General features: G+C 44.0%; 1 protein-coding gene across 5 annotated transcripts in view; it reads right to left on the bottom strand.

The window, feature by feature from the left end:
* The window catches only part of by (focal adhesion protein tensin), a 272,729-nt gene that overhangs the window by 88,217 nt on the left and 163,880 nt on the right, over nt 1-20,632 (bottom strand). For all 5 annotated transcript variants that reach the window (XM_080282141.1, XM_080282143.1, XM_080282144.1 and 2 more), the window contains one exon: nt 15,446-16,505. In XM_080282141.1, coding sequence (XP_080138267.1) covers nt 15,446-16,505 — 1,060 coding nt within the window. The remainder of the gene's footprint in view (nt 1-15,445; nt 16,506-20,632) is intronic.

The following is a 20,632-nucleotide window of genomic DNA, read 5'->3' as shown; positions in this document are numbered from 1 at the left end:
ACTGTCAGGCTGTCAGAGCGTTGCTTGTCGCACCTACCACCACTAAAGCGCATTAAACATAACTTTGATTCTTCTGTACGGTACCCTTTTGGCATCAGCCTGACCTCATCTTCCACCCCCCCCCACACACACACACTTCTTTCCGTGATCCCATGTAGGCAGTGAAACAGTAATGTGGTGAAGCCTGCGGTTCAGTAGTACTGGGGTTCAACCTGCCCCACAGCAAGCAATTACCGCCGAGAGGTATAGAAACGGGAGCACACATCCGGCGTGTGAAGCTGGAAGAACCCGAGTTTGAATTTTGAGCCGGTTAGACTCGTGGTCAAAGTCTGTTTACACTAAATCCCTGTTCACTCTGCAGACAGCTGAAGATCTGCTCATAACATCGACGTTGCGGTTCGGATTCCTGAGTAAGACTGGGACTTAGCAAAAACCGTCTGCCTTCACGACCCTCCAGTAAGTGATTGACACTGACCAAAATCTTCGCTTTGACAAGAAGAAAGGGATGGAAGGATAGACAGAGAGATGAAAGAGTGACGCGAGAGAAGGAAGGAGTAAATTCTATGGGGGGGGGGTCTAGGAAAACTGAAATAAGACATTCATAATGAATGTGAGAAAAATGCTGAAAGACCGCGTGTGTCGTGCATGCCTCAGCTGATAGATTTTGATGAAATCTGTGTCAGAGGCAGTGGCAAAAGGACTGTACATTATCCCAACCAGTACGAAGACAATTTTCGTTTCATTATTGCTGCCGATACGTAGTTTTCTTCAGTGCGGACTGAAAACAATCGTAATCAACCCCTTTAGGAGAGTGACAATTTATTCCTACTACCACCCTGACGCTTTGTTCACAATAATCTTGCAATCGTCAAACAATTTTCTTCCAGTGATGGGTGGTGTTTCGTAGTGAGGGAAACAAAAAAATCGTCTCCTTTACATTCTTCAAACGAGAGGTCTTTCTTAAGCCGGACAACATCGTCTGACGGTTGCAAGAATAAAACACAAAAGGCGTCATCGAGTGCAAAGAACTTAGTGACTCAAATGCATCAGTAATAAAAAACTAACGGGGACGAATATGCCATGAGAGATAACACGGCGAGACCCTTGCCACACGGGATAAAGGATTGGCCTTGCAGACACAGTGTTCTTAGTAAGGCAGTGTGTGTGTGTGTGTGTGTGTGTGTGTGTGTGTGTGTGTGTGTGTGTGTGTGTGTGTGTGTGTGTGTGTGTCATTGCGGGAGCCAGACAGCTGACGGCAGGATGTGACATGATACAATTATGACGTACGGCAAGGCTGAGTAACACGACCATATAAATAATATAACCATCTTCTACATACAGTATGGTACAGCCATTATTTGTTCAGGTATCCATTTTCTATCTTCACACTATCTCATGGACAACTGTACTATTCTGTTCCAGCCACCAGAACTATCCTACTGAACTAGTCTTGGGAACTTGTGTTAATAGTAGCGTATGATTAATGCCATGCGATTTCAGAGTTACATTACATTTTCTTTCCCGTACATATGGCATCTGGACACTGTATTCTCACTTCCATGGGCTAACAATAGTCTATGAGAGAGAGAGAGAGAGAGAGAGAGAGAGAGAGAGAGAGAGAGAGAGAGAGAGAGAGAGAGAGAGAGAGAGAGAATCAACACAATGATTTTGAAATTTCTCCCCTGGCTCACTCCCTCTTTGACCTTCCCTTTGTCATTCGCAGAAACTGAGAAGGGCATTATGGGGATTTCACGTGTGTGTGTGTGTGTGTGTGTGTGTGTGTGTGTGTGTGTGTGTGTGTGTGTGTGTGTGTGTGTGTGTGTGTGTGTGTGTGTGTGTGTGTGTGTGTGTGTGTGTGTGTGTGTGTGTGTGTGTGTGTGTGTGTGTGTGTGTGTGTGTGTGTGTGCTTGACGTCAGAAAAGAATATGCGGAGAGAGTTCGGTAAAGACAGAATCTGATATCTAGAACATATACAAATTCTGCATATATATATATATATATATATATAAGAGAGAGAGAGAGAGAGAGAGAGAGAGAGAGAGAGACAGACAGACAGAGAGGGAGGGGGGGAGAATGAACATTAAAAGGCAGGACGAGATGGACATTATGCATTCGGTAACTAGACACATTACAAGCGGCAGCTAAGTGGGCTGCAAAGACTATAAAAGAAAGTAGGTGAAGGTGGAAGGGCGAGGGAGAGATGAAAGGGAAGCGACGAGTGATATGCAACCGTGACACAGTGAGATGGGAGTGTGACGAGGAGGAAAGAATAAGAGCAGGAGAAAAGTGAAAGAATAAGGACACAGAGAAATGAAAAACAGAAGATATCGTGTGAGAAATACATCGCAACATGAAAGGAACGGAAAGAAAGGAGAAACATAAAACGACGATCAATAAAATGTGTGAGTGTGTTGACAAATGAGTAGGTTGAAGGACGGAAGGTGGAACATGCAGAAGGTAAAATAATCAGACAAGCAGTAATAAAAATGGTGATAAATGATAGACAACAGCACTAGAGAAGCAATACAAAAACCTAAGTGTGAGGCAGTGTATGAGGGAAAAAAAAAAAAAAAAAAAAAAGGTGATGTGGATGAAGGAGGGAAGCCGAGACAGGACGAAAGTGAGAGACAGGGAAAGGTACAAATGAGAAAACAAAAGCAAATCAAACAACACAGCACGAACAACAGTAGCAAAAAATAAAAATAATTAAAAAACACTACAGTCTATATGCAGAAAGATGTAGGGAAAACAGGATGAAGCCAATGAAAAAGGAGACAGGCAAGAGGAAGAAAGAAGGAAATAATAATAAGAAAAAAAAAAACAGAAATCAGGCAAAACAAACACAACATTGGAGATACAGATGAAGCCATGTGTGTGTGTGATAGAGAGAGAGAGAGAGAGAGAGAGAGAGAGACCAAAGAAATGGGGAAATCAAGGAAAAGAAAGATGGTGAAGTGGATGGAAAAAGTACCAAAGTAAGGACATCAGAAAATAGGGAAGGGCTGGACGCTGAAAAAAAAAAAGAAAAGAAAAAAAAAAGAAATATGGATTGGGGATGATTGAAGGGAGAAGAACTGTGAAGATGGGAGGGAAGAGGAAGGAGAGGAAAGAGGAGAAGGAAACGGGAGGAGAGAAGAGGGGAATAGACCAGAAAAAAGGGAGAGACAAGAGAAAGGAAGAGTGAAGAGAAAGAGGGAGAAAACACGAAGATTGATGAGAAACTAAGGAAGGGAAGGGAGATGGCGAGGGGAAGCAAACAGGGAAAGCAGGGAAGAAAATGAAGAGTGAAAGGAACGAGGGAGAAAGTGATAAGATGGATGAGGGACTGAAGATGAATAGGGAGGGGGAGTTTGGGAGCAGACTGGAGAAAAAGGGAGGGGGGAGAGAGATGGAGAGAGGGGAGAGAGGAGAGAGAGTGTGGTGGAACGAGGAGAAAGTAAGATGGATGAGAGACGGAGGGAGGGGTGGAGAAGGGAGAGGGGAGGTGGAGGGAGGATGTGTGAGGGGGTGACAAGATAATTTTAGCTGCCCAGTCATTTATTGCAGCAGGGGAGAGGGATGGTGATGGGGACGAGAAGGGGAGGGGACGAGAAGGGGAGGGGACGAGAAGGGGAGGGAAAGGAAATGGGAGGGGAAAGAGAAGGGAAGGGTCAGGGGCAAGGATAGTGGAGGTTAGACTGAAGTGGGGAGGAGAGGGTCTGGGCCGAGTTGAAGTTTAGTACGAAAACTTGCCTACAGTAACTAACGCTATGATGATGATGATACTCAGCTTAGAATGGAACTCTCACAATTGCAGGATTAAAAACGATCTCCATTAACCCCACCAGAACCTTGACGAATTCATGATTTCAATTTACTATCACCAGAAACTGAACTTACTTAGAGAATGTCCCTTAGTATTCATGGGGTAAAGATAATCTATAAACGAAGGAAAAACAACTTCAAACGAGGAGGTAGAAAATATAGTAGGATTTATTGTAAGGATAAAATTTAGTAGAAAGGCTGGAAGAGAGTGAAAGAAAACGAAAGGTATTATAGGACTGACAGAGAAGTAACATAAAAGAATAAATGCAAAGCTAGTAGTAATGGGAGGTAATGGGATACGCTGAGAGAGAGAGAGAGAGAGAGAGAGAGAGAGAGAGAGAGAGAGAGAGAGAGAGAGAGAGAGAGAGAGAGAGAGAGAGAGAGAGGGGAAAATGGAAATGAAAGGAAGGGAAGGGAAGGAATGAAATAACAGGAAAGGACAGAGGAAGACTGGGAAAGGAAGGAAAGGGAAGAGATGATACAAAAGGAAAGGGAGAGGACGATACGGAAAGGATGGGAAGGGAGAAGAGAGGAAAGATGAGAGGGGAGCAGGGAAAAGTGGAGTGGTTGGGGTGAGGGGGAAGTCCAGTTTAAGGGTTCATTACATACAAAGGGGTTATGAAGGTATGGGGGAAAGAGGGAGGGGGGACAACAACAGCAGGTGTCTTAGGTAGTATTCATAAAGATTCTTGAACTTTCTTTGTTGATAAAATTATTGGTTTATCCTTTCATCTTCATACACCTGGCAAACCTTCACCACCACCCAGGAGTGGATAACTGACACCTTCTATGAGTGCTTCCCCTGGCCTCCATTACAAACCTCTTCAGTGCTCACGGCCGTATTCTGTGTGACATAAGAGGCTTCGCAGCACGTTTTTCTTAGCGAATTGCCCTATTATAACAAGATGATAAAAAGGTGTAACACGGAAAATACATCGTTGAGGAAACGGCGCTACGAAGTCACCTATGCCGCCTAAAATTCGACAGTCAGTCCAGCCACGCGACTTACGATCGCTCTCCTCCCATTTCCCTCTCTAATTTTATAGTATGAGGAACCAGGTGAAGGAAATGACCACTTGCATAAAGCCTTTGGGGAAGGGGGAGACAGCTGGCTATACCCTTCAGGAGAAAAGTTCCATTTTATAGTTAAAGAATCACAATGAAGGTTAAACTTCTTGAATGTACTAAATTTTCAAGTCGAGCTGGATGTTCACAATTTACGAGTAGGATCAAGTCTATAACTTACGAGTGTAGCTCATATCCATGATTTAGGAGTATGGCAAACTGTTCGTAATTTAGGAGCCAAGTCAAATATCCATAATTCAGCACTGAAGCTAAATGTTCATAAATTAGAAGTCGTGTGAAATGTCCCTAAATTAATAGTGATGTCAAATGTTCAGCATTTACGAATCAAGCTGAATGCTCATAATTAAGTGATCAAGCTAAATGTCTAAAACTTTGAAGTCAGGCTGGATGTCCTTAACACTCTCAGGCTCTTATGACTCTCTCAGCAGATTGAAAGCGTTTGGAGTTAGCTGAAATAAGAATACTAGAGCTGTCCCGACCATGAGAGGGTTAATTTTCTTGTCAGGTTGAATATCCATAATTTTGCTTACTTCAAACACTATTATCTCACATGCAACCCAACCCAGCCATGTACAACAACACGACTCACTCACCTCCCCAGCCTTGAACCACACAATGCTCTAGCGTCGCATTTATAAACTCTGCTGACCAATTCTCAGCATAAACAAGTCTGCATAATAGGTAAATATTAATATAGTACAGGTAATTCTTTTTCTCTGTCAGTTTCATATTCACTCTAATTTTACTGAGAGTTATTTGCTTGCTGCAAACATAAGAGAATCGTATATTATATGCTATCCCAAAAGCTTAAGAGAATTTATGAATACTGCTCTTGGGTTTAGCCCCCGAGCCCAACATAAAACCCAGATAATGCAATATCTAAGATTTACTTGCACTTGCTACCTCCACACAAAAATACTATGTTCAGCTGTTGTACTGCTGAGGACAGAACCACTCAATCATTTTATTTTTGTCGGTGATCTGACGTCTTTCTTAGTATACTGCAAGTGTCTCAAAGATGATTTTTATTAAACTAAGCAATGACTTCTTGTGCTGAAGGCGTTATTCAAGGTCATTTCTTAATACACCACTTCTAAAAGTCTCTCTAAAAGTGGATAAAATCATCTAGTGCAGCAAGGATAATACATAAAACACGTATACTACTGACGAAGAAGTTTAGCACCGAGCTGAGCATTTAATCGCGCCAGACAGCTTTACGGCAAGCATAACTCTCCAAGATTTATTTCTGCTAAGACTGATCGTAAAAGACAGCAGTCCCATAATTCCCTCAGTACAATGGAGTCTTCTTACTTTATTTCTGCTACTTCAAGAATTTCATCAGCTTAGAAAAACCTCTTGTAGTGAAGGAATTAAAGAAGGACATTTATAACCCATGCAGTTCGGGGAAAAAAAAATGACCACACTCAATGGGTTATATACTCAGAGTACGGTAATCTATTCTATTTAGTTTTTCTGATTACCTGTAAGTGATGATAATGGGGTTACGGATGGTCTCTCTTACTTATGTGGACAGAAACACTCGATTAAATCTTCTTAGAACTTTGACGTCTTCTTTTCAGTTATTCTTGCTACCTTCAAGTGATTATATTAAGTTGAGAGAAAGGCTACTGCAGTGAATGTGGTGCCGAGGGAGACGTGAGGGAGAGTGTGCCGGCTGGTGTCCGCTTATAGGCTACCACCATCATCATCACCGATCATCTGACGTCAATATATTTAGTACCTCTCTATTCACTCACACGTCATTCACCCTACTCTCTCTCTCTCTCTCTCTCTCTCTCTCTCATTTCACCTGACCTTCATCACCCGCCTGCATCCTCAGAGAACTACATGCCACTCCAAAGCTGAGTAAAATCGCCTCTCAGAATGATAATTAAAAGTTTAGATTTTTCACGTCCCGCAGGTGTTGGTGGAGACTGTTCTGAACGTTTAAGAGAACGAGAAGACAATCCTAAGTTGCATTAAATCCTTTGTCAGTGGCAGTAATAAAAATAGCTGAGATTTGCTGTGTCCTGAAAGGGTTTAACTTCACTGAGTGGATCAGTTTACTTCGAGGCGCTTAAGTTGGCTGAGACGAAGTGGACATTAACCAACGAGTATTGTAGAGGAAATGTAAATATATTACTGACACGCGAATCCAGTTTCTACTAGGGACAAAACTAACGGACAATACACAGCCTGAACACTTGAATTATGTGACGTTTTCCTTATTTTATTCGTGCTACAACCGGACAATTTTATTCAGCCTCAGAGAGACGCCGTCCAATGATGAAAAGTCTGTCCTCGTTTTGGTATAATCGTCAGAAGCTAGCCAGCACATACGAAAACAACGTCCTCGTGTTAAAAAGGATACATGACGCTACATCCTCGAAGAGAAGATGGCCTGTGATGAGAAAGTGAACGTAAAAGAATGCGTAAAAGGAGATGAATGATCGTAAAGCAAAGAGAAGGAACGCGGAGGGGAAGATAAGCCAAGCAGTGGGCCAGGGTGGCACTATAGTGTACACCACTCAAGAGTCTAGCTGACATTCAGAGGCCATATTCATAAAATTTCTTTAACCTCAGCTGTGTATGGAATTCCTTGTTTATACTTTCATTTTTACTCACACAGATTAACCAAACATTTCACAGTCAAACTACAGGTAATGTTATGTGAAAAATGCAACAAAACATATTTATTTCTGGCAGTAATTAACCTGTGGAGATTTGTTAATTATACGAACTGGCAAAGATCTCATATGAATAGGAAGCAGGTCTGGCACTGCTCTTGTACCCAGCTATTCCCGCACCACACTAGTGTTTGATGTGTCTCTGGGTCTCGTGCAAGGATGTGTGTGTCGGTGATAAGCCTATAATATATGCGCTACTGAAAATATGCATTATTCTCAGCGGCATGGCAGACTTCGTACCGCCTCCACGTTTGCGATTTATTTAGCGCATTAGACCCCAATACTCTCTTACACGTTACATTTGAATTTTTAATGAATAAGTAGCTGACATAACATACATCCTACATGATATGAGGTCAAAATATTCAAAATAAGTCGCTAAAGATGCGGCTTTACGAAATCTCCAAAGTCAAGAGTATAAGGTGCAATGTGTATACTGAAGGTGGCTGTCCCACATGTGTGCTACTGCGCTGAGAGTAAACGATACATGAAGGAGTTTTTGTAGCTGGTGCTTGGTAGTTTTTGTGATCATTATCATGAGTGGCACACTTACTAAGAATATGTTTACTTGGCAGTGCTCGTGTGCCCCTGTGGATCGGTGATGGGGCTGAAGGTAACCAGATGTGGCTAGGTACCACGGCCAACCTAATTAGGCTGAGAGAGAGAGAGAGAGAGAGAGAGAGACACACACACACACACACACACACACACACACACACATTAAACGCACTCCGCCGGTGCATGACTGCTGAACCGGAGGTTCAAAAATTGTGTAATATAAAAGGATGTCTAAATAGGGTGCGGGAAGGAAGGTGTGTGTATGTGCGTGTGTGTGATGAGTCACCACACCACGGCCACCACTAGTACTCCTCTATACCATCCCTCCACCACACTATCGTCAAGCCACATCACACCAAACCACACCAAACTACACCACACCTCACCACATACCTACCCCGCGAGGACATGACGGCTTCCTGCACATGCCACTGTGGGAATTCCCTGGACTACATGGTATCCACTACGATACAACTGAATCACTGTAAAACGACATTATCACTAACTCTCAGCGGGTTACGTTCGGTGCTTCACAATATTAATTTCCTTTCACGTTGGAAAAAAATTATAGCAATTAGGACTGAGGTGGAGGATCATTAATAACATGCATTTACTGTACAGAGAACAAGTACACAGAACTGTACGGCAGATCATGGGTAACCAGCAGAGATAGCCTGGACACATGATAAGCTAGTACCATGAGATTGGTGTGCAAGCCAAGGAGTCCGCCTGCACTGACTCACCACACACCGGGTTTCCACAGCGAGACCTTGGACGTCAGGAAAAGTGCAGTACCTCTTTGTTCTCTTCTTTGAACTTTCTTATTCCAGTTACAAGACATCCACAAACCACACGCAGTCAGAAAAAGTATTCTTTTCCCACATCCACGAACTGTTTCATAACAGAAGTGGCATCCTGTCTGCTACAAGACATGGCACTACAACACGTACAACCAGTGTTCCTTATATAGAAACGTTTTGTATTCACAGCGTAATAGCGTAATTTGTCAAACAAGTTCTCATCCGGTGCGTAGAACCTGTTACCAGAGACTTCGCCTCGTTTATTCCGGACACGGATTCGACAGCTAATAAGCTGTGACAAATGCTCTTTTAAACGAGAATAACAAACAACACATCTAACTGTTATGGAATACACATAGCAATTTATACATTCACGCGATCCCATACTGAATGACTGTCCCCGTAACATATGCCTGTCACTTCCTATAATTATGTAATACAAGACAGTGGCCTTCTTTCCAATTCCTTCCACCTTCGTCACCTTTCCCTCCTTCCTGACTCTTTTCCTACCCTTACACTACCCCTCTGTAAAGCAACTTTCTGTTGGGTTTCCCTTCTTTTAATACATGCTAGAATTTTCTGCAGTCCTTTTCTTCTCTTCAATCTGTTACTGTTATTCATCCCCTCTCTTCTCCCCCTCATATATTTTTCACTCCTATCACTTTACGTCCAGGTTTTCTCTTCAACTTCTTTTATTTCTTCTATAAGGCTGGTACCTTTAAGATTCCCTTATTAATTCTTTTCACATCTATTTACCTATTCACATATTCTATCTGTCTGTCTGTCCGTCCGTTTCTCTCTCTCTCTCTCTCTCTCTCTCTCTCTCTCTCTCTCTCTCTCTCTCTCTCTCTCTCTCTTTTATTCGCTCATTTTCTCACTGCTTCTCTCCCTCAGCTCCTGCCTGTCATGAGAACTGGCAACCCAAGTCATATCCACTTGTTACACATTAACCACCAATCCAGGCTGTCAAGATACTCCCTCCTTATCTCTCATCCTCCTTGCGTTTCTCTCCTTACCCCTCCTCGTTATATCTCCCCTTCCTTACATTTCCTCTTCCTTATGCCTCTCCTTCCGCATGTCACCCTTTCTTTACCTCTCTTCCTACTTAATGTATCTCCCTCCTTATCTCCTTTTTTCTTGTCTCTCCTTCCTTTCCTCTCCTCATGTTTCTCCATCCTTACCTCTCCTCCTCCTAAGTTTCTTCCTCTTCATTTTTCTTCCCTTCTACACCTCTCCTTCCTTACCTTCTCTCTTGTTCTCCTCCCTGTCTATTTCTTCACTCAGATTTCTCTCATATTTCGCAATAACATTCCGATACTCTGTAAAATAATCCTCTCATGGTCGGGTCAAAATCAGCACTTATTCTGGTTAACATCGGACGATTTTCCTCAACTGAGAGAGAATTAAAAGACCCCTTAGCGTTAAACCATCACATGGTCACGCCAACTTCTGCATATGATTTTGAGTACCATCATACGTACTTACTCAGCAGAAATGGAATCATATGAGCCTGAGAGTATTTACGTTATCTTTTTTCTCTTCAAACTCAACCTTACCATCTTCCCCAGGTTCAGCTTTCACATCCTTTGCATCAATCACAGTGAAATTACTTCACTAGTACCATCACCACACCCATCAACATCAACGTCTACACAACTCCCATTCACAGCTTCCCCATGACTAATTCTCTAAGCATAAATCATCACAAACATGCCATCACAGGAGTATCAACCATCTTCAAAACTACCGACCCTATCACGGCCCATGCCAAACACCCTACCTTATCACATCCACTCCAACATCACAAACAACTACTTGAAACGGTCGACATATATCAAATTTCACCTTAACATATCGCAGGTAACCTATATTTCATCGCATCACGCATCCACTGTTATCCGCAGTGAACCCTTTTAGCGGTCGAGGTGAACTTGAGAATATTATTCTGGCTAACTCCATATGAGTATACTTAGCTAAGAGTTATGAGAACAGCACTTACCAACATCAAATCTAAGTCAATACTCTGTTGCCACCAACCTCCACTACCATCCTTCATTATCATTTCACGCCTACAGTACTACCAAGACTACCACCAAATTGCATCATACTCAGGTTGCTTTTCCTGACGAAACTGGGCTACGCCCACAACTTGCATGCTAAGTCGCGATTACACGAAATTCGATGAGGTAAGAATGAGTCTCCTTGATAGTGAAAGAGATCTATCAATCTGAATACAAATGACCGTCAACTGAGCTGAAATGGACTGGGGATCACCTGGTTAAAGGAAAAAAATAACGTTACAGAAAAGTGCATCACCATCACAAGTTAGCCTAGTCACAAAACATGCATGCACTTACCACCATTCTCCTCTTCCAACATTCATCATTCACAACAACATGACAGCTACTCCAAATGTCATCCACATCACACGTACCGCCACAGAGCATCACCATCACAACACATCACAGATGAAAGTATAGTCAGGGACAAAAGCATGCCAGTTACGAGTATTTCATTGAGTTTATTTCACACGCAGAACATGTCCATTGATAAATCATATAAAAGAGCATCATCTATGGGCAGAAAACCATGCCGTGGCTCTCTCAGACTGGGAATGTTAGCCAGCAAAATGAAGAAAGAAGTGCAAAAAGGTATCAAGCGAACTGCCCCCGACTATCCCTGACTCGGACCAGGATTAAAGCACCTAACCGGCCCTATGGTAAGGTCGCACCAACATCCTCAAAGAAGGTCGACCACTGGCATCTTTTGACTCTAATTCCGACCTTACTGCAGCGTGAAGGCAGAGTAGGTAAGAGGGTTGACTGCTGGCATGACGGGAGAGAGGGTGAGGGGGCAGGAGGAGAGGGTGAGAAGGATGGGAGTGGAGAACAACTGCACGCTTGAAAAGGGGAGGTGTGAAAGGTAGGTGGGAGGATAACAGGCATGGCGACATCACAATCAGTTATCTCTACGTGTGTGTCTTGTTTGCATTTTTATATATCTGGCATGAGCAACTCCAATGACCTACTCCAATTCCATTTCACTTCCTCTTATCTCAAATTGTAGTCTCACTGATCTCATTCCTTTATCAGTGTCGTCCTGATCTACAACCGTGCGATGACATCAGCATTCCGTCTTTTCTTTGCCTACCATTACGAAACCACCAACACACAGTTACATATATGCAGCAGTGGATCCCTTCCGCCAGAAGGGATGACCATAGTTATTTGCTAGTACGGTCAACCAACGCACCACCAGCAGCTGGTAGGCAAAATTATCGGAAGGAAAAAAAAAATATGTTTTCCAGTATGAATCAAACATACTAAAAAATTGTGTCATCAGTTGGTAAAGAAATACTAGAACTCCCTTTCATTATGTGATAAACTCTTCCCTGCGTATGAAATAAATGTGATGTGGATGAGGAATATTTTGGTGTTAGAGATTATCAAACTTTTACCATTCAAGGTTGAGATTATTACGAATTTAACACTACATTCCCTTGCTCTCTCTTGTACCCTGTCCACCAATAATTATCTTCATTTTCGTACCCAAATGAAAAACGAAGGACTTTTAAGTACTCAAGCCTCTCTAAACTTTCTACCCTTTAACCACTTTAATTCGATGGCGCATTTTTAGCTCTTCTCGCTACTCGTCGGCAATATTATTCAGTTTATGAGACTTTTCGGCCAGATCAAGTATAACTGTCTGGAGATTGCAAGAATAAATTAAACATACGTCTCCTTAAACATTCTATCTACCCTTTAATCTCTCTCATGATCGGAACAACTCTAGTATTCTATTTCATCTAAAGGCAAACGATTGAATTTAGCTGAAAGTGCCGAGTTAAAATTAGTACCACCTCCTGCCTCTTCTCCCCGCCTCAGTAACTTCAAAGTAATGACCCTGTGATGAGCCAAACAATTTACCTCAAAAGCGTCACATGTTCGCTACCTTCTCTCCAGTGACTCTTATATTACTCTTCCTGTCCAAACATCCTCTCCCTCTTTTCCTCCTTAGTTTCTTACATATCCCCCTTCCCTTCCCACGCATGTCTGAGTCACTTTTAATTATAGAGAATGTGGTGTTTTTTTAGTGGGGATGAATGGGGGAGGAAGTAGAGTACACTTGATCACAAAAATATCGGTATACACATTCCTCGCGAAATAATCTGACTCCACAGACGATCGATACTGCAAACTGTCTGTTCATCCTACCCCACATAAATAGGCCTGTTGTTATGAGGATGCTGTACATTACTTGCTTGTGACATTTTGTATCTTATCAAAAGTAATTATTATTACTCTATGCATATGCAGATGAAAGCAACTCCAATGACCTACTCCAATTCCATTTCACTTCCACTTATCTTAGGTTGTAAGATCATTCAGGATACGATCAGAGTCCACCAGTGCGATACTTTGTTTTTTATCGTCTTCACTACTATTCCCGTACACACACACACACACACACACACACACACACACACACACACAGTAGAGCCAATTTTCTTCTTTCCTCTTTGCATATCCTTTGCTTCTCCTTACTTATTCGGACTTAATTCTTCCTACAGCTCTTTTCTTACTTCTTCTCTTTTTGCATAATGGTCTGGCAACTTGTCATTTACTGCTGATCTTGTTTAAGGATGGTCAAACCTCTCCTTTCAGCATTTTGTCTATTATTACGCGCTCTCTCTCTCTCTCTCTCTCTCTCTCTCTCTCTCTCTCCAGTGAGTCAGGCAGTTAAAAGTTACATACAAAAACAGAGGGGACTGCAAAGCCTCGCCCTAAGCAACGCCAGGTGTTTACAAATAAGGTCAGGGTGGGTATGTCAAGCTGACCTTCCCTCCTCGCCCACAGTGTCATGTTAGGTTACAGGGTGAGTAAAATACGACAAAAAAAGTGTCAGAGGTAATACCTACGGCTGTAAAACCACTGCCACTACTTGACCTACAAAAACATGACATGCAAACTATATATCTTCAACTCTGTACCACACTGAACCTCTTGCTGGAGAAGTGCATAGCCTAGTTTCATATTTCTGGGATATATATACTTATACATATACGCGTGCGCCCCCGTAGTGCAGGTTCGATTGTATGTGTGTGTGTGTGTGTGTGTGTGTGTGTGTGTGTGTGTGTGTGTGTGTTTGTCGTTCGCGTGTGCAACATACTCTGTGTAATATTCTATCTGTGTATACTGTCGTTCTGCACCTAATACCTTGCCCCATTCTTTACACAAGCCTTTTAACTTTGGGGAGGATTCTTCTCATAGCAGATTTCTCATATTCCTCCCTCTCCTTGTTTTTAAAGTAATCTATTTCCCCCATTCTAATTTTCAGCCTCTGTTTTTATTTGATCTTTTCTCTCCACAGCCCTTGTACTCTTTGCACAAATGTTACTTCCTTCTCATTCTACTTCCTTCTCTTAAACTTTTCTTTCTCTCCCACCCTGCATGCACCAAGCAGGCGACCTCCATCACTCTCACATTCGACAATCAACTTTTTTTCTTCTTCACGAGCTGTAATTGTTTCCGTTCAGTACTCCTCCCTATCTGGCTGATACTAACTTCCTTCCACACCGCACTGACTCGTTACAAATGTTTCTTTCTATTTACGTACAGAACAAATACTTAATCACACAGCAGAAATTATGAAGTATATACATCTTTACAACAAACCAACTTCTTCAACTGACATTATTTTCAACAGTATACTCAACATAAATGGATTACGGATCAACAGAATCTATAGACAGAGCAGTACATGAGCTTGCACGGTTAACCTTACTCCTCATTATTTTGTTTAAATCTGTGATGAATATGTGGAACGGTATATGACGGGAAATGCAAAAATTAGCCTCAATAATTTTAGTACGGTGGGTAGGCTAACTTATATCTTTAATAATGGTAGTTCAGTATGCGCAGATTGATTTCATCCTTCACGTGACTTGCCAGACCTCTAGAGAGCATGGCAGTGTGCGTGAGAGGTCAAAGGTCAATACAAGGTTATACGAGGTGAACAGGGGTGGTGGGAAAGTGGCAGTGTTATTGTAATGAGGATGACGAAGGGCCGTTTTCTCGCTGGCTAACAAGACTCCCTATCACTGCTTATTCACAGCTTGATTCCTGCATTTGGCGTGTTAAGTTTAGTATGCAACTTGAACAATCTCCGTCGAATGGCATGGTATACAAGAGAACAACAAGGAATAGTATACTGTACAAAACAGAAAGTTCACAACGGATGATAAGCTAGGGAGTCTCCGTGGATCACGAAAATAAGGGTTTTACGGTTTGTCCTCCTTAATAAGACAGGGATGTCATAACTTTGTAACATTTCCTCTTGCACACCGGCAGAACAATACAGGTTACCGCTCTAAAGCTTTCGGCAAATTTTCGTGAGTAGCACCACATTCCAGTTTATCTCTTGTAACAGTTAATCATTTATGGTACAATGTTGGCAATTTTAGACCAAGTTAAAGTGGACAGAGCATATCAAGGTGATGCGGTGACTGACCTGTGTGAATCAAGGGTGGAGTCGAAGGCGTGGTCGAGTGTGGACGCGGACTTGGCGTGGTGTGAGCGTGTGAGGGTGGAGGTGGGGGTGTCACCGGTGGACATCAGGCGGGTGGTCATGGTTTGGGAGCGTTGCCGGTGCAGGGACCCGCTGCGGCTGCCGGGCTCCGGTGACGGCGACGGTGACGGAGAGCGGCGGGGCGCAGTGTCACCCCCGGAACCACCCACTGTGCCTGACAGTCTTCGCACCAGCCGGGGAGACTCCAGGCCGGCGCGGTGGTGGTGCAGTGTCTCACGGGAATCTCGGCGGTGGATGGAGGGTGAGGGCGGAGCACCGTCACCGCCCTCGGAGGAGGTGCGGCGGCGGCCCATGAGTGGCGAGGAGGTCACAGCTCCATAGCTGAAGGGCTTACTGTCGCTGCGAGCGTGGTAGGGCAGGTCCTCTGTGGTGCTCAGCGACGTGTCCAGCAGGGAGTCCTGTGTGGTGGATCCGCTGTACCCGTTGACGGGGGAATGCAGAGGGGCACCGTCACCACCGCCACGCCGCATCTCCTGCCTGGGGGGTGGTGGACACGGGGTTGTGAAGTCCGGACATCTGATGGAGTCGATATCTGGGGCGGGTGTAAGGGAGGGGCGCAGATCCGGAATGCTCTGAATATCGAGCAACATCCCCTGGAGGAGCTCGTCTAGTTGGCGGGCATCCACCAGGGGAGGGGCGGCAGGGGCTCCAACCCCCGCCACCCCGGTCCCTGCCCGCCCGGGAGCCACGGCGGCCGCCGTCCCGCGGGAATCACCAGACGCCTGCGAGGTGTCGGAGGTGGGGGGCGACACGGGTGCGGCGCCGGCTGAGTTACTGGAGGCGATGCCCGAGTCGATAGAAGCGGCGTAGCGGCCGTTGACCAGCCCGTGCGGCGAGGGTGTGTGGGCAGGACCAGGGGCGTGCGGCGACTGAGGGGAGTGTGGTGACGCGGGCGGTGGTTGCTGGCGCTTCTTAGTGACAGTGGCGTACAGAGAGCCGTCCAGCGGCCCCAGTGTGTGGCTCACCCCGCTCACACCACCACCTGCAACAACAAGGAACAACACTGTATTAACCTATCACCAGTACCTCCCCCAACACGTGCAAAAACAAGCACTTCATTATAAGCCAGTAACTACATAATTTACACCTTCAACACTTTAAAAAACATATAAAACAACACATTATTGTGCACCTGTAACAACATCCATCACCGTAACAATACACTTTTTGCAGTACACCTTCGTGTGTACAGTGTGGACGCAAACAAACCATGTACAGTATGCAAAGATACATTGTATATATATATATATATATATATATATATATATATATATATATATATATATATATATATATATGTGTGTGTGTGTGTGTGTGTGTGTGTGTGTGTGTGTGTGTGTGTGTGTGTGTGTGTGTTGGCGCCTGTAAAAATAGATACAATTACTTTCTATTATTTTATTTAAAAAAAAAAAAAAAAAACACTAACCCAAAACACCAGCAAGCATTTCACATATCCTGCCCGAAGTCCGTGTGTGCTAAACATAAAGGACAATAAGAAAACACCCGATATCCAGAGTAGCCAGCAAAAACGAGCAACCCCACAACGGACCTTAATTAAGTCACTTAGTTTACTGCAGACGGTATCACTCGCTTGATTAAGATCACTACCTCAAATGAGACATTCTATAGCTACAATGGCAGGTCTACATCCGGCGCAATAAAATTATACACACAATTACTAGCCTCAAACACACACACACACACACACACTATAATCTGAACAGTAAAGACGAAGTTTATCAGTATCCTGGTGCGACATGGTACGTGCGGCTGAGGGCTGGTGAAGTTACGAAAGGTGGTTAGTTTGGCAGGGGGTTGAGAGAGCAACCATTTGGAACATAGGGTTCGTATTCTCGTTGGTTAGGGAGATTCCTGGCATCTCCTCCTTCTGTAACTGGTACATTATTATTCTTGAGTACTGTACATGTAATGTATGTAGGTATTACAAGACCTTAAATAATATATAAAAGTAAAGTGTTGTATGCAGATTAAAGACTTACGGACTAGGACAACAGGCTTCAGCGGGCGAAAATACATCCCTGTATGTATGTATGAGAAGCAAGTAGGCTATGGTTGGTGACATCTCGAAGGAAAGGGAAGTGAGGTATTATCAGACAGCAGGAAAGTAATGAACCTACCGGTAATTATATTAAAACAAGAATAGCATAACTGTGCACCCCCACTCCACAGCACGACAGTGAGATGTACAGACTCATGGCAAACACAAACGCTACCATTCCCAGTCTTAGAACGATTTTCTCAAGAATACCATAGTTAGCAAGTAAACCGTTTCTTGTACCACTCCTGATATCCCCCGGTTGCTAGGCAAGGTTTTACGTTAAAGCCATCTTCCTCCTCTCTCTCATGCAGGAATCGAGCCGTGTTTAGCCCACCCCATTCGGGTGGAGAAAAGGTTTTTACGATGATGATGATGATGATGATGATGATGATCGAACAAGGCTAGGGAAAGTGGGTTACACGACACTGATAATGACGAGGCAAGGGCACCCGGGGGGAATGATGAGGGGTACAACTAATGATATGGCCTCATGTAAGAGCTGGCGAGTAGCTGGTCAATTGAAGGATAGGGAGGGCTGGAGGGAAGGGTGCGGTGAGATGGGGATAGATGACGAGTAACGGAGGGGAGGGAAGAGCAATGGAGGAGTAAAGGTCCAGATGTCGAGAGATTGTGAGTATGTCATCGAAATGAAAGAAAATGAAAGCTTCTGTAAAGTTAGGGGTGGCCGAATGGTGGAGAAACACACACGCGCACACACACACACACACACACACACACACACACACACACACACACACACACACACACACACACACACACACACACACACACACACACACACAAACTGGTCAGTGAGTGATGTGCTGGAGGAGAAGTAGAGGAGAAAAAAAGTATATGTAGGGAAAGTGGATAAAGCTTATGTACAGATGAGAAGAAATTGCGTGTTCAAGAGTGAAGAACTAATATACAGTACAGTTAGAGATGGCTGATGGGGTGAAAACACAGTGGTATGGGATGATATGAAGTGATAGGAAAAGGCTAATAGGAAAATGAGTGGTTAAATAAAGGTCGGATTAAAGAAAGAGAAAACTCGAAAAGGAGAAACGAAAAGAAAGAACCTTGAGCTGAAAAAGAAAGTATAAAGAGCACCATGAGATGAAAACGGACACGGTAAAAGAGGTCTGAATGGAAGGACTAAGTGTGGGTTTAGGTAAGGGACACGAGGGGAGTACGGCAGTGGACAAAAGTTCGCCTAATATTTCACCTCTTTTACTCCTTTCTCTGCTGTAGTCTTAAACGGTGAGACACTTGGCGATGCTCTCTATCCACTGATGAAGATTTGATATAATAGGTCTGGGAGGGAAGTGACGGACATGCTTTAACTGTGAAGCAGACCCAGTGGAACAGTAAGCTATAATTTGTCCCTGACTGTAGACGAGGAGGGACACTGAGTAAGCCAAGTTAGTAAATTCTTGGCACATGGCTGGGTGTACAATGGTGTGATGGCATGACCCTGGGACACTCCATTGCTGTCTTGACTACACATAAAAGGCCCCTTGACACGTGCAGGTGTGACGGAGCCGGTGAGGAGAGGCAGAGAGACACACAGGAGGAGGAGGGTGGGAGGAGGTAGAGAAGAATGAAGGACGAGGGAGAGAAGAGGGATGCAATGTGAAAGGAGAGAGAGAGAGAGAGAGAGAGAGAGAGAATGTGTGTGTGTGTGTGTGTGTGTGTGTGTGTGTGTGTGTGTGTGTGTGTGTGTGTGTGTGTGTGTGTGTGTGTGTGTGTGTGTGTGTGTGTGTGTGCACGCTTATGGAACAGTAGCTACGTCACCACAAATCCTTCAATGCTTCCTCTCCTCCCTACCTCCCTGTTCTCTCCCTTCCCTCCCTGCCTGCCGAGCCATTGCAGTATCAGGACAATTATGGCGAGGCCTTGTGATGGACGAAGGGCGAGGAGACAGCGGGAAGGTTCTGGATAATTGGGTGGTCAAGATCAGGGAGACTGACAGAGAATGGACACAAATAGAGGGTAAAAAAAAAAAAAAAAAGGGTGGGGCAGTAGCAAAGTTATCAACATTTGGCAAGGAGGAATATTGTTAAACTGAATAATTTCTGTGTGTAGGAATGTATGAAGGGAAGGAGACAGCGAAATGAAGAGGACTACAGGAATGTATGAGGCAAAATTAGGGGTGAACAGAAGGGTATGAGAGGGTCTGGGGAAAGGCAAAGCTGCAGGGTAGGGTGGGGGATGGGAAGATGACCGAGGGCTGCAGGCAAGGTGAGGAATACAGTGAACCAGCGAAGGCAGGTAAGGAGAGAAAAAGGTGGATAATTAGCCCTTTCATTACTGTGGTGCCTTTTTTTTTTGGGGGGAAGGGGTACCAACCGGACGATCTGATGCAGTTTCGGGAAGATCAGCAAAGTTAATGAAGGCTATCTCTTTTCCAGTTACAAAAAGTGTCTTATAAACTAAATACAAATGACTGAAAGTAACATGAAAGAGCAAGACATCACAAGGCTAAGAAGATAATCTGGTGGATGGAAGAGAAATGCGAGGTGCAACCGGGACGACAAGATGCAGGGAGAGGAGGTTGGAGGCTAGGTTGAGGATGGAAGGAATGTGGTGATAGACAGCAGAGGACTGGATGCTGCGGGATGGGGTTGGGGGAACAGGAAATTGGGGGGACGAGAGGGGCACGAGGCTGAGACTGGTTGTGGGGGGAAGGATGCCAGAAGGTTGAAAGGCGGAGGGTAAGGCTGGAGGACATGTAAGTAAAGAGGTGGCATTAGAAAAGGAGAGAGAGAGAGAGAGAGAGAGAGAGAGAGAGACTGGGGCAAAGAGAAGGTAGAATGGGAAAGAAAACATGGGTAAAAGGGAAAGAGTGGAGAGGGTAGAATGAAGAGAGTAGGACTATGGGACATGGAGGTTAAGAAGTGTATACAAAGAAAGGATGGTAAAATGAAAGAAAGGGGGAAACAGGAGACAGAAGGAAGAGGCAAGAGGCTAAATGCTGTGTGAGTGAGTGATAATGTTTGAAAGAAGAGGGTAGGGCTGTAAAACATGAAGTTGAAATGATGAGAGAGGAT

Source organism: Coenobita brevimanus, chromosome 92 (assembly GCF_032717465.1).
Source record: "Coenobita brevimanus isolate Jiangsu-jjx chromosome 92, ASM3271746v2, whole genome shotgun sequence".
NCBI lineage: Eukaryota > Metazoa > Arthropoda > Malacostraca > Decapoda > Coenobitidae > Coenobita > Coenobita brevimanus.
This window is presented reverse-complemented; position numbering and strand designations above follow the sequence as displayed.